This window comes from Habropoda laboriosa, unplaced genomic scaffold, assembly GCF_001263275.1.
Source record: "Habropoda laboriosa isolate 0110345459 unplaced genomic scaffold, ASM126327v1 scaffold67, whole genome shotgun sequence".
In the NCBI taxonomy this organism is placed as follows: Eukaryota; Metazoa; Arthropoda; class Insecta; order Hymenoptera; family Apidae; genus Habropoda; species Habropoda laboriosa.
Window position 1 is genome coordinate 3,608,514 of NW_017100242.1, and position 12,608 is coordinate 3,621,121.

The 12,608-nt window shown below is 34.0% G+C and overlaps 1 protein-coding gene across 1 annotated transcript in view; it reads left to right on the forward strand.

The window, feature by feature from the left end:
• Positions 1–12,608, forward strand: part of LOC108572030 (zinc transporter 1) — a 16,503-nt gene that overhangs the window by 1,866 nt on the left and 2,029 nt on the right. The window contains exons 2-4 of the mRNA XM_017934210.1: positions 4,088–4,278; positions 7,026–7,248; positions 8,252–8,513. Coding sequence (XP_017789699.1) covers positions 4,102–4,278; positions 7,026–7,248; positions 8,252–8,513 — 662 coding nt within the window. The 5' untranslated portion in view covers positions 4,088–4,101. The remainder of the gene's footprint in view (positions 1–4,087; positions 4,279–7,025; positions 7,249–8,251; positions 8,514–12,608) is intronic.

Below are 12,608 nucleotides of genomic sequence, written 5' to 3' on the forward strand. Positions count from 1 at the left end.
ATTTACTTGGAATAGTTTTCTTTTTTTATTCTGTATAGTTAAAAAATTATGGCGAAGAATACTTTTCTCCAGAGAAACTTCGGGAAAGAATCGAAATATATTGAAATAAACGTATGCTGGATTAAGAATCATTTCATTAAATGACATTAATAAAATAATGATAATTATTATTATAATATTAATAATTGTAATTATTAGAATAATAAACGTAGAATACAGGGGAACTCGTCGATTAAGGAATTGTTGCTAGTATTGGAGCACTACAGACCTATTTTTTCCGCTGTGAAACCTGTACAAATCTGTATATTCCGTAATTAAAAAATATATGCGAGGTATCGCGCACAAAAAAATTCGGAGATTTGTTGAAGCATAGAAATAGACCGTGGTATGTTTATATGGTATCTCTATGTTAAGTTGAAGTACGCCACGACTTGACAGTCGAATTGAATAATGTCTTATCTTAATAGTAATTACTGTGTTAACAAATATAAAGGCCATGAGTTTGAACAGTATTTGCAGAATGTAACTAAGAATCGAAAAGTTAAATACAGCATTAAGGAAAAATTAGAAAAACATTCTTCGCAGAAATATGCTTGCATTATTCTATTTCTATTATAACTTTCTAACATACAGAAGTGGACTTACAATGTATATGATCTTTTTCGCTTGGAATGATCTGCTAAGAATATTGTGAATATGTATCGATTTCTTTGTAGGATAGCTTGTATGTAAGCACACATTTATGATATTAGTTATAGTGTAAATAGATATTAATTTTGTAATTTAATAAATTTGGTCAATTAAAAACACGAAATTCGTCCATGATACTACATTTAAATCATGCAATTTTCGTAAAATAATATATTAATACTTCGGTAGTGAGGATTTAGAACAATATTTTTGATACAAAAGTAGGACATATATACGGAATATAGTATTTATAGATTATAAATTGATTTTTTCAACAGTTATCGCGATTTGTACAGTACTATTTACAAAATTATGCGCTCCATCGATAACATTATATTTATACGAAACATAACATAATGTAATAGGTTTGGAAATAAATGCACGCAGTGGCTTTTCTATATTAATATTATAAACGTAGGAAAGACAATTAACCCCTTGCCTTATAATTTAATTCGTATCTAACTGTGCGTGGCATACTCCGCGAGAAAATATCACTCACGCGTTTCAACCCCTAGTGACCGGGCATTATTGTACTTAATAATAGATTTTGATTTCATAAAAAAAAGAAAATAGAACTGAATTGAGTTTCTCTTTGCCCAGTCGTTTCTGCTTTTTTAGTTTCGTTCGAAGAAAATCATTCGGCATATTCTTTCTATTGAATCGCACACTCCCAACAATATTTGTTTTATTTTCAACTGTAGTTAAAAAGACGTTCTGGCGATTAGTACCAATTATCGAAGTTTAAAGTGTTCTTTATTCAATATCTACTGTGATAATACTGTCACAACATTTTTGGAAGTGCTATCATTAGTATTGATTTTATCTTTGTCTGCATATATCTTGAAATGATAGCAGAAATTCTCTGCTGATTCATACAAGTATTTGAACACTAATCGTAGGAAACTTTTACGAATGTACTATGTGTGCTGCACGGAAAATTTTGAAATATCATTAGGGCTGTCATTAGACTACCATGAATACGTTGGTAAAGTTTCAAATAAATCTGAAAGTGTTCATTGAAGTTGCAAAATATTTATTACATACACTTTGCAAAGGCCACAGAATTATTAGAACAATTAATTACCAAAAAAAAAAAAATACCCTATTGCCTAAAAAAGACAGACGAAACAGTTGTACCTTCGTAACATATAAGACGAAGTGTTAACGCAACTTTCCACGCTTCCTCGTGATGAAAGTCGGGTTGGCGTTGATGTAATATTGTACGGTATGTGCCAACTCACGTCGATTATTGTTAATTTTAGAGACTAACACTAAATGAAGTCGATATTACGCAAAGCTTATTATTTACGAATTCTAGCATTGAGAAAGCTTACAGTGGTATTAAAATAAGAATGAATTTAATCTTTGGACATTCGAATATTTTAATCTTTGGACATTCGATAGCTTTCTCTCGTTTGAGGGGAGAAGTTGCGGTGTATTAAATGGTTTAGACCAGAGTCGATCTCTAAGTAGCTCTATGCGATATGATCAGACAAACTTTAACACGGAACGCTGTTCGAGCAGTAAGCCACGCCTACTCGAGTAACGATCCTGTAGTGGGGCACTGTGTGAATGTGTAGTGATTGTACGTGGTGAAAAAGCAACCTCGGAACGAACGTACCAAACATGCCTACCTACGAGTTTATACCCCCACCACTACCTTTGCTCCCCGCTCCATTCGCGACTGTGACGTCACTGGCTCTCCGCTTTGCCCGTAGCAGTGCTTGCGGGCAACGGCGGGTGCTTTTGCCCGTAAAACATCTGTTTGAGCGGCTTTGGTCTGAAATGTTACATGTGAAATTTCTGAACTAAAACTAAGTTTACTGTAATGACGAAATTTTTATTCTAAATATCTGGAAAACTGTTGAGTATCTGTGCCCCTGTAATTCTGTATTTTCATAAATAGGGTGACCAAATTTACCAAATCTACCAGTATGTAAAGTTTCAACTAAATCGGTGACTCGAAGGCCTTGCACTCTTGTACACAATTTATCTAGTGTATCTATTCCACTGTTTATTGCGTTGTAATACAACTGAGCAGACTTAAAGAAATTACGATACACAAAGCAGAATTTGAAAAATGTACAGTTATCGCGAAGATTACGAATATACCGGATAATAATTTAATCCTATTTGGAACACGCTCCTTCTGGTTTTTTAATTGTTCAGCTGACCAATCAAAAACACCCGATTGGTAGCCAATGATCCGTGACATGAGCACGGTACACTTATGAACCCAAATCTAAAACGACACGCGACATTATCAGTGTGTCACGATACTCTGTTGAAGTTAACAGCAATTTTGGCAAAACGTGGAATTCAATAATCGTTAGACATCGAATACAAAATATTGATTTATTAGAAAAGCATACCTTGAAAACTATCAATCTGATAATTATTACTTAAACTGCGATCACTTCGTCTGTGATAGTAAAGTACTGTATACATGTATGTTAACCTATCGTGTATCGTATTTTATTCCAGTCTTTCTCAAATTGTTCTGCAACATATTTATTTTGTCCATACAAGTCTTATTAATCGTCGTTACAGACGTTTGCCTTTACTGTGTCGCTTACGTACATATAAATCTGATGCGTAACATCGTCTACGGATGTTTAAAGCCGATACATCAACACCACATCCTTTTCATTAGTCACTAAGCTGTTTACTCATACATACAGCTCTAGTGTCATCTTTTAGCTATTTGATTGAAGTTCTTTTCGTTTGAGGTGTTAACTTAGGTTCTCGGCCACAGTTTCTTTCCCGCTTCGAAATACAGGCCTCTATGGTGTTCGGTGAAAGATTAATTCCACCAACAGATTTTTGCGAAACGTTCACTTTTTCTGCAATTTCTCCATGTGAATAAGATAAGAAGGTATTCAATTACAGCTGTCTTTCTGGATCATGAATTCGTTGCCCTCCCCATAACCTCAATTTCGTACAGAAAAATAGCATTGATTGTCAGAAAAGTTTCTTAGATTGAAACAAATAGAAAATCGATGCCTAAGAAACTTAAAGACATGTTACGATATATCGAACATCACCTAAAAATATTTATACATTATAATACATTAACATAATACATTATTATAACTAAATTATACATAATACATTATTATAACTAAAAGAACACACTATAGTTGAAGAAGAAAAAAACACATTTTTCTGCGATTAATACTAATCTTTGACGTAATAAAATAAAACTTCTACAGTAGTTTAGCAAAATTGTCGAAATATTGTTTTAAGTCCAATAATTTGTATAAGTACACATCTGTATGCTTATTACATGTTCTCTGAAGTATAATTATCGTTTTGAATGAGAAGCAAGATGAATGATAATTGTCCGTACAGTGCTTTGATTACTTGTTTTTATATAAAATTTAAATGTCATTTTTAGGTACAAACATCACTATGGCTCGTTACACAGGGAAAAAATGTCGTCTGTTGACGATGTTATGGCTCACTGCTCTATTTTTCTTAGTAGAAATAGTAGTGGGTTATGTAACCAACTGTATGGCATTAATAGCTGACAGTTTTCATATGTTGTCCGATGTAGCAGCTTTGGTAGTTGCATTTCTTTCCGTCAAGGTAAGTAGCCACCAGATGAATACGAAGTAATTTAAATATGACGATTTTCATAATCACCGATTTTCATGAAATTTTCCTATATGTATCATTTTCATCGGCACTCGTTTACATTGAAGGGGTGAAAATCACACTCAAAGTTAATGGTAGTAAACATATGTGGTCTAATATCTCGAAAAATTATTAGCGACAGAAGAATGGTGTAAATTAACGAATTTTGTAACATTAACACTAAGTTCACGTATCATCCTAACACAGTCTTTAAATTTGATCAATTTTTCACTTCGAGGTTATCAACTCAGACAAGCTTGAATGCATTTCAACACCCCCTATGAGATATAATAAAAAATATACGATATTCTGCAAAAAATACGAATGACTGAAAAATTCTAAAAAAAAAGAACAAAAAAAATGGTAGTAAAAAAATGTTCCTTCTGCGGTACTCTTCCTTCAAAATCAGTCAAATGGAGTTTTAAACATTTCTCATATCATTAAAAACAAAGTAGATATTTAGGTGTTTGGTTTATACTGGACATCCTGTATATCATTGTCAAATTATGTTCACCATTTGTTAAAATAGCCCCTTCCTACCTGATTTCATTGGCAAAACGGTTTCTCGGTTTAGAACTATGTACCGGGTGTTTCAATGAGTACTGGACGTAACATACTTATAAGATAGAATCACGGCACTTCATGGCGTATGCTGGGTGCTCCAGTTGTTTTTTTTCGGCCAAATTTCGTCGCTGTATCCTATGGGTATAAATAAGAAAAAGAAATATCACATAAACGTAGGTACGTTAAAAAGTTAGAATAAAAATACGAAGGGAACGGTAACTTGGTCACTAGCAGTAATTGGTCAGCTGAACAATTGAAAGAACTTGTCATTGATGACCAACGATCCGTGACGTGAGCACGATCAATATATATACATTCTCTAAATAATCAAATAACCATACACGCGACAGTATCAGTGTGTCATCTGACCCTCTGAGAAAGCTAGCTGCAATGATGGCGAAACGTTGGGATATAATTCCTAATGGGCACGGCTTTCGTTTAATACGTGTACCACAGGTTGCCTGTCTTACAGGCGTTTTAGAATTAACGTTGCCTGTTTTTCGAAATTTTTTTATCATATTAACGGAGTATGCAAATCGCGATGGACAATTACGATCGGGGAATTTGCTTTTGTACAAACGAATTGACTGCATGATACTTCGTTTCCGTTCACCGTAAATTATAATCATATTGTAAACGCTATTACGTTGTAAAAGTGGAGCTACCTGGAGGGAAATTGGAAAAATTTTAAATGTACCAGGTAAGTATATGTTATATTTTATTTTCCATTAATGGAATGTACATTATCCACGTGCTATTAGCTTCATTCGTGCAATCATTCAATAGTTACAGATTCATTGTTTAGAAAGTCTTTAAATGTATTTCTTTTATTTTATTGAAATATAACTCATTTTAAAGCTAAAGAAATACCGTGTATAAAAAATTTAATTTGTTATCAAATATAGCAGTAGTAGATGCTAACATTTTAAACGTTAATTTCGCGCTGCTTCCTTATGTAGATCAATTTGAAAAAAATGTCATTGGATTCCTTGAATTTTAGACTGTAAAATAACCGTTTCAAAATGATGGAGGGATTTCGGGAACATTGAAAAGAAAAAAGGTTTACCATGATGCATGATGCATATACTTATTACATTTAGTGCAAAATTCAGCGTTCGATTATTTATGGTCGTGAAGATTATAAACGTTTATAACTTTCCAAATAATTACATTACGTTAGGCACGGGTAACTAATCCTCCAAAGCACAGAGAACCAAAATGGAAATAAATGGTACCAATACCACAGGTATAATACTCACGCGGAGCGATCTCTGACGTAGCAAGTGATAATTACATAGGCGAATTTATCCTTGAGAATCACACAATTTACATTTAAATCACTCCTCTATAATAGTTCCCGAGATACTGGACCAAATAGGATTTGAAACTCCAACTTTTCGAGCTGTTCTAACCCCTTCAACATGAATGATGGCTGATAAAAAAAAATACGTGTCAAATATTTTTTCGAGAACTACATCATGTGTAAGTTTCGTCAAAATCGGCGAGGATACCTTGTCAAGACGCACACTCAAATAAGCAGTCATAATGACAGCAGTATTGTCATAACGTAACTCAAATTATGCTTCACTGATTTTGAGGACAGCTGACAACGATCAGAATCTGGTGCATATTACACAAGCACATGCACCATCATTTTCCATAAAAAAGTCCATGTACACCTCGTGATTGTTTCAATCGCGAGTATCCATGGGAAAGTCCACAAAAATCATGAACGTAACTCAAATTATGCTTCACTGATTTTGAGGACAGCTGACAACGATCAGAATCTGGTGCAATATCTGTTTCTTCCTCTGACTGTACTTCCGCATTGATATCTTTTGAGATGTTTTCTTGCACTATAAATTATTCCAGTGTCCAATTATTGTTGCATTCACTTATCGTAAAATTTACAATGAATTATTATTTCCAAATGAATAATTTAAAAATTCTAATTTCCAAGAAATAGTGACTAAGTCATTGTAAACTATTATACGACAAACATTTATCAATATTGATTCGACATATATGAAAACTGGATGTGCGACCGCGACGAGATAAACGATATTAGCAAATCAAAATTTCCTTTCCAACCCACTTCTACGGCTATATTGAGAATATTATTCTATTATTTGCAGATGTCACCAAAGAAATGGTCTAAAAACACATTTGGCTGGGCCAGGGCCGAAGTTTTGGGAGCTTTAGTAAATGCCGTTTTTTTAGTCGCATTATGTTTCAGTATTACCGTGGAAGCATGTAAAAGATTTATTGAAGTAGAAGAAATACACGAAGCTAAATTGCTTGTGGTGGTTGGAGCACTTGGCTTGCTAGTGAACATTATTGGATTGTGTCTGTTTCACGGTGAGTATTAAAAATAATACATTCCTGGACTAATCCTTGGAAATTACTTTATGGAAAGCATGAAAGAATGTAAATTGCCGATGTTACGATTATATTTCATTTCGAAGATAACGTAAGATTTTTAATCTCGCAAGGGAACATTTCCGATGTGAAGATCGCATACTTCGATGAAACTTTGCAGTAAGTTAGTTAAAAAAAAAAAAAAATATTTGACTTGTGTATTATTTTATCGGCGATCGTCTATTGAAGTAGTGAAAATCACTTTCGAAGTTGAGAGTGGTAAATCTATTTTGTTCAACAGCTTGGAAAGTATTACAGATAAAATGGAATAAATGATGGGATTTTGTATTTTAAAAAATAGCACTTTTTTTGTAAACTGTTTATCTATTTCCGTGTAAATGTGTATATATGAACTTCAAACCTAAATATAAAATACAAATCAGAATTTGTATATTTTGCAAATTTAAAAAAATTGAGAAAGGAATTGCAGCTAACAATTACAGCTAAATACACTTTACAGTTAGAAATATAAAGCGTACACATATACACACTGGTTTCTCGATCGAGAGTCCGTCTGTGAGTTCGATGAATATGAATTTGTGTCTGGGTACTATTTTTTTTTCTTTTTTTTAATGGAATTATGCAAATCTTTACATTATTTACACAAATCGTTTCGTTTAACAAGACTGCTTTTTTTAAATAATACTTGTACTTGGTTTTCTATTTTATTTGTTATAATTTTAATTGGTAATAACTGTTACATTTTATGTACGATAACGTTATTTACACCAGTCACATGAACTACGTATTTTATCTTCTCACGATAAAACTAATTCTTCTTTTACAATGTATATCACATGTTTATCTTTATTGTTTGTTTCTTTTATACTGCTTGCACATTGTATATGTAATAAGAAGAGACAGCGAAAGGATTGTTAGTATGTAGTATCCGTGTATTAGTATCTCTCTTTATTTCATTGAAATTTCATCATTTTTATTCCAGAACACAGAAGTTCTCACGCACATTCGCACGGCATATCCCGAAGTCATAACCGTTTGAGTACGTTAGTGGGAACAGATGACAATGAAAATGATGAAACTTATAGGCCGTCGACACCTCAAGTAAAAAGGACACATGGTCATTCACACGATGCAAGTCAAATGAATATGCGCGGTGTATTCCTTCATGTACTCTCGGATGCACTAGGATCTGTGATTGTAATAGTGTCTGCTTTAATTGTTTGGTTAACCAAATGGAAATACAGGTAATTCAATTTTGTATATCATTTGTAGTAGCGTAATCGTATAACTCTGCGCTGCCTGATAAAAGAGAGGATCCCTAGATGTAACGTTGACTTGTTAACAATGTTTTGCATTGTGATAGAACTTGAAATGCTGATACACCTGGTACATGGGTTTAAGCATGGACGGTGAATTGTTTTCCAAATATTTCACGTTAAATATTTGCTGAAAGTTTATATCTCTTGTCCTTCAAAAACTTTACGCCAGTGCTGGTCACAAACAGCTCCCCGTTTAGTCCTCCGTAAAATGTTACCTGAGTTTCGCTCGAGTAACGCCTCTATTTTAAAGTACACCATATGTGGCACGTTGGTACTTAATAGGCATGATCACTCGCATTTATTACGATTAGTCGTAAAATTGTAGGAAGAAATTTGGAAAAATTAAACGAACTTTTGTGGGAAGGGAATGTCCGTACCTATCAACAGGAGCAATAGCAACGAGGAATTAGGGAGGGTGCCTTGTCGAAGGATGTAGAGTCCAAAGTGTTTGTGTTAGAGATATATTTGGATACAATGAATTTGGATACAACGTATTTGCCAAAAGAGATTATTAGTTTAAAAAAAATTAAGATTTTCAAGAATTTTTTGGGTATTTCAATTCCTTCTTCAATTTCAAAAGATATATTTTTCACTTCCAACTTTGAGGTCTGTTTTCATCCCATCAACATAGACCATTGCCGATAAAATGAACAAATACGTGTTGAATATATTTTCGAGATCTGCATTAACAATAATAACAATAATATTAGCTTCTGCAGATGAGGTATGTACTTTCCACATTAGAATCGAGACACTTGAGCTACTATTCTGATTCTTATGCAGGGTGGGCAAAAACTTTGTTCACCTGAAATGTTTCAATGTTTCTATCCCACTCTGTACATTTCATACTACATTTTTGTTCTGGAAATCGACGATTATGCCACGGTAGCATTAAATATTTACACCTTTTTCATCATAAAATTGCACACCACGCATCATACTTTATTATCATTTTCAGACTGCGGATATTTATTCAAGTGTACCATATGAAATTATGCGTTTCTGACACGTCGCAGTCTTAAATAAAAGACGAAACACGTTAATTCTCGTGGGAACTGATCACATTGGTCGCTTGGCAATTGGAAGGCTGCATTTTTTTTTTTTTGCTTACAACTTCAAATTCATAAGTTCAGTTTTAACGTTCCTTTTGGTTTTGTTTTTTTTTTTTTTTTTTTTTAAATCATATTTATCCCTTCGTCTGAATTTAAATTTTGGATCTCCGTATCCGCTTACATATAAGCGTAAGCGTTTAAATTAACAAAAGAAACAGATTCGATAAAACTTGAGCATTGAATATCCTAAAAACTATCAACCGTTTACGCCTAAAAGTATAATAAAAGTTACCTACAAGTGTTTCAAGCTTTATCAGTATGCAAAACCTTGTTGAAGTCAGCGTTTTGCCTCGAGACCTAACCCCTGTCTACCAATTATTAGAGCTCAACACATTCACATGTCGAGCGTATCTCAGTTTGCATTCTATTCACGCGACTTGAATTGCCTGTCATGCTTTATTAACATTCATCGTCATACATTCACCTAACCGAGTTGAAAAAATGTTCAAAAGTGAAACTGTTCGTTTGTTTACCACTGCTCTTTGTCCGTTACACATTTCCTTTATCTACTAAAAGTATTCGCAATCCTTCAACATGTAAATACTTCCGTTTTACACTTATCAACACATTCGTCGTAAGTCGGTCACTGGCGACCGCCGTCACGATGAATGTGTTAATCAGCTTTTGCTGCTATACAGGGTGTTCACTTTAACGATATACTTATCTTAGCGTTGTAATATACAACGTAATAGAAAAAGGTGCTTAACAAAATACGTCTGTATTGAGTGAGTGACATAGAGTGGTAAAGAACATTTTGAAAATATTATATGGATTCGAGCAAACCCTCCTCCCTCGCTTCCGTGTGATATGGCTCAGGAGTCCTAGGGTTAATATTCGTACAAAACTCCACACATTTTTAAAGACATGAAGTAGGATAGTAAGTCTGCGAATAATATCGAACATTGCAATTGTAACAGCGGTAAAATTAAGAGCGAATTACTGCATTGAAAAAGGAGAAAAAAAATATTGAAAAGTTTCGTTACTTTCAGTTATTTCAACTTCTAAGTAAGAAATATGTTATTATTACAAGAAAGTGTCGTCAAGTGTATGTCTGTGATTTTGATTGAAACTTGTGCATAAGATATTTCTCGAAGAAACATTTTTTTAATTTTTCTTTTTAACGTCTCAATTTCATAGTTGGTACATAGTTGGACATCGTCCGAAAGATATTGAAAGGTAATATGTTTCACCTCGTATTGGTGGATTATTTTCATCCCTTTAACACGAATGTCGGCATATGAAAAGAACATTTTCGCGTCGAACATTTTCTCGAGAAATATTTCACACATAAGTTTCATAAAAATCCGAGATTCGCGCTTGGGGACTTCCCCCTGTTCGTCTCGTTAGATCGAACAAATATACAGGGTGTCCTGCTTTAAGTTTGTCAATGCAAATATTTCCGAAATTCGTGGTATGCCGGGAGAACTTTGGGAGAGCCATCATGGTACTCGTTTAAAACTGTATTAAAAATGCTTGCAAACACCGTAGAGTGAGAAATCCATATTGTCGGAGATAGAGGCGATTTTCTGTTTTAGTAACACCGTGCTTCCTTCTCTTTACGAAAACGGTTCGAAGAGACAATTTTATCTTAACCGTAATCTACTCTTCCACTATTTACAAAAGTTGTTTTTATGCGTCTTCCTTCCACTTCCACCACTTGCTTGACATGTTCATACTAAAAGAACTGCGTACTCTTTCGATAATGCTTTGATTTCCTCGAATGAATTCACAGGCATTTTCTATTCTATTGCAGTTGCCCAACACCATTTACCAGTGCAGAATACATTAAGTTTTTTAACATAAAACCCCGTGAAAGAAAGTAAAAGGATTCAAATCCGATGACTGTGGGTGGTATGCGAGACTGGTCCGTCCCGTCCTATCCATCTTTTAAACGTATGATTTATATACTGCCTCGAATAAGAAGCACAAAATCTGATGGAGCCTCCGTCTTGCGTAAAACCACATTTACAATTTTTCATTGAGGGCCACATCCTCCAGAAGATGAGGTAATGTATTGACTAAAAAGTTATAGTACGCTGCACCTGACAACAATCGACCCTCAAACCGTATTCGTTGCGTGCACTTGTGTTACCGATGCAGAAAATCATTCTCTATCTCCAACAATATGGATTCGTTCTATGTTTCATCGTCAAACGGTTTTTACTCCTCAGTTCAATGGTTACTGTACATTCTTAAAGTGGGTAACCCATTTATCGCAACACGTTATTATTGCAGCACAGTATTATTAAGTTGACCCGTTGAATTTTATTCGATAAGAGGAATATCGTTTAAAAAAAGAAAAACGATTTTTTAAGTTTTTCGAGTTTTAAGATAGAAAACGAGTTTGTAAGTTTTTCTTCCCGGATAATACCGTTTAAATACGAAGTTAATAAATTATTTGGCAATTTTGTGCTTTTACCACCTCCGACAGGTGATGAAGCATGCTAAGAAATAATTTTTTTAACGCAGTCGAAGAAATTTCGTAGCTTTCTTCTCGTTTCATTTGGAGAAAAAAGAAAAAAAAAAAATAAGCTTGACTTCGAAATCTCTCTAACTCATCCGCGAGAGAAAGCTATTTATACCACATTACGTCCCTCATCATACCGAACAATTTTTGCAAGGACATTTTTTCGATAGCTTTAGTTCCTTCTGAGATATTCCATCGTATCCGATTAAAAAAGACACCCTGTATGTAAGTTTTGCCCTGTATATCGTATAATGGTTACTTACACGTAATACACTATAAAATTTGTTAATATGCAAAATTCGCCTACGTGATATTAATTTAAAAATCGTCAGGTTTCCCTGCCGGATCTTGCAAGTGAATGTATGACAAACGAAACGGGATATTTAAATGTAGTTCGTTGAAACTGTAGTGGTTTACAAGGAGCAAGTTATGAATGACATT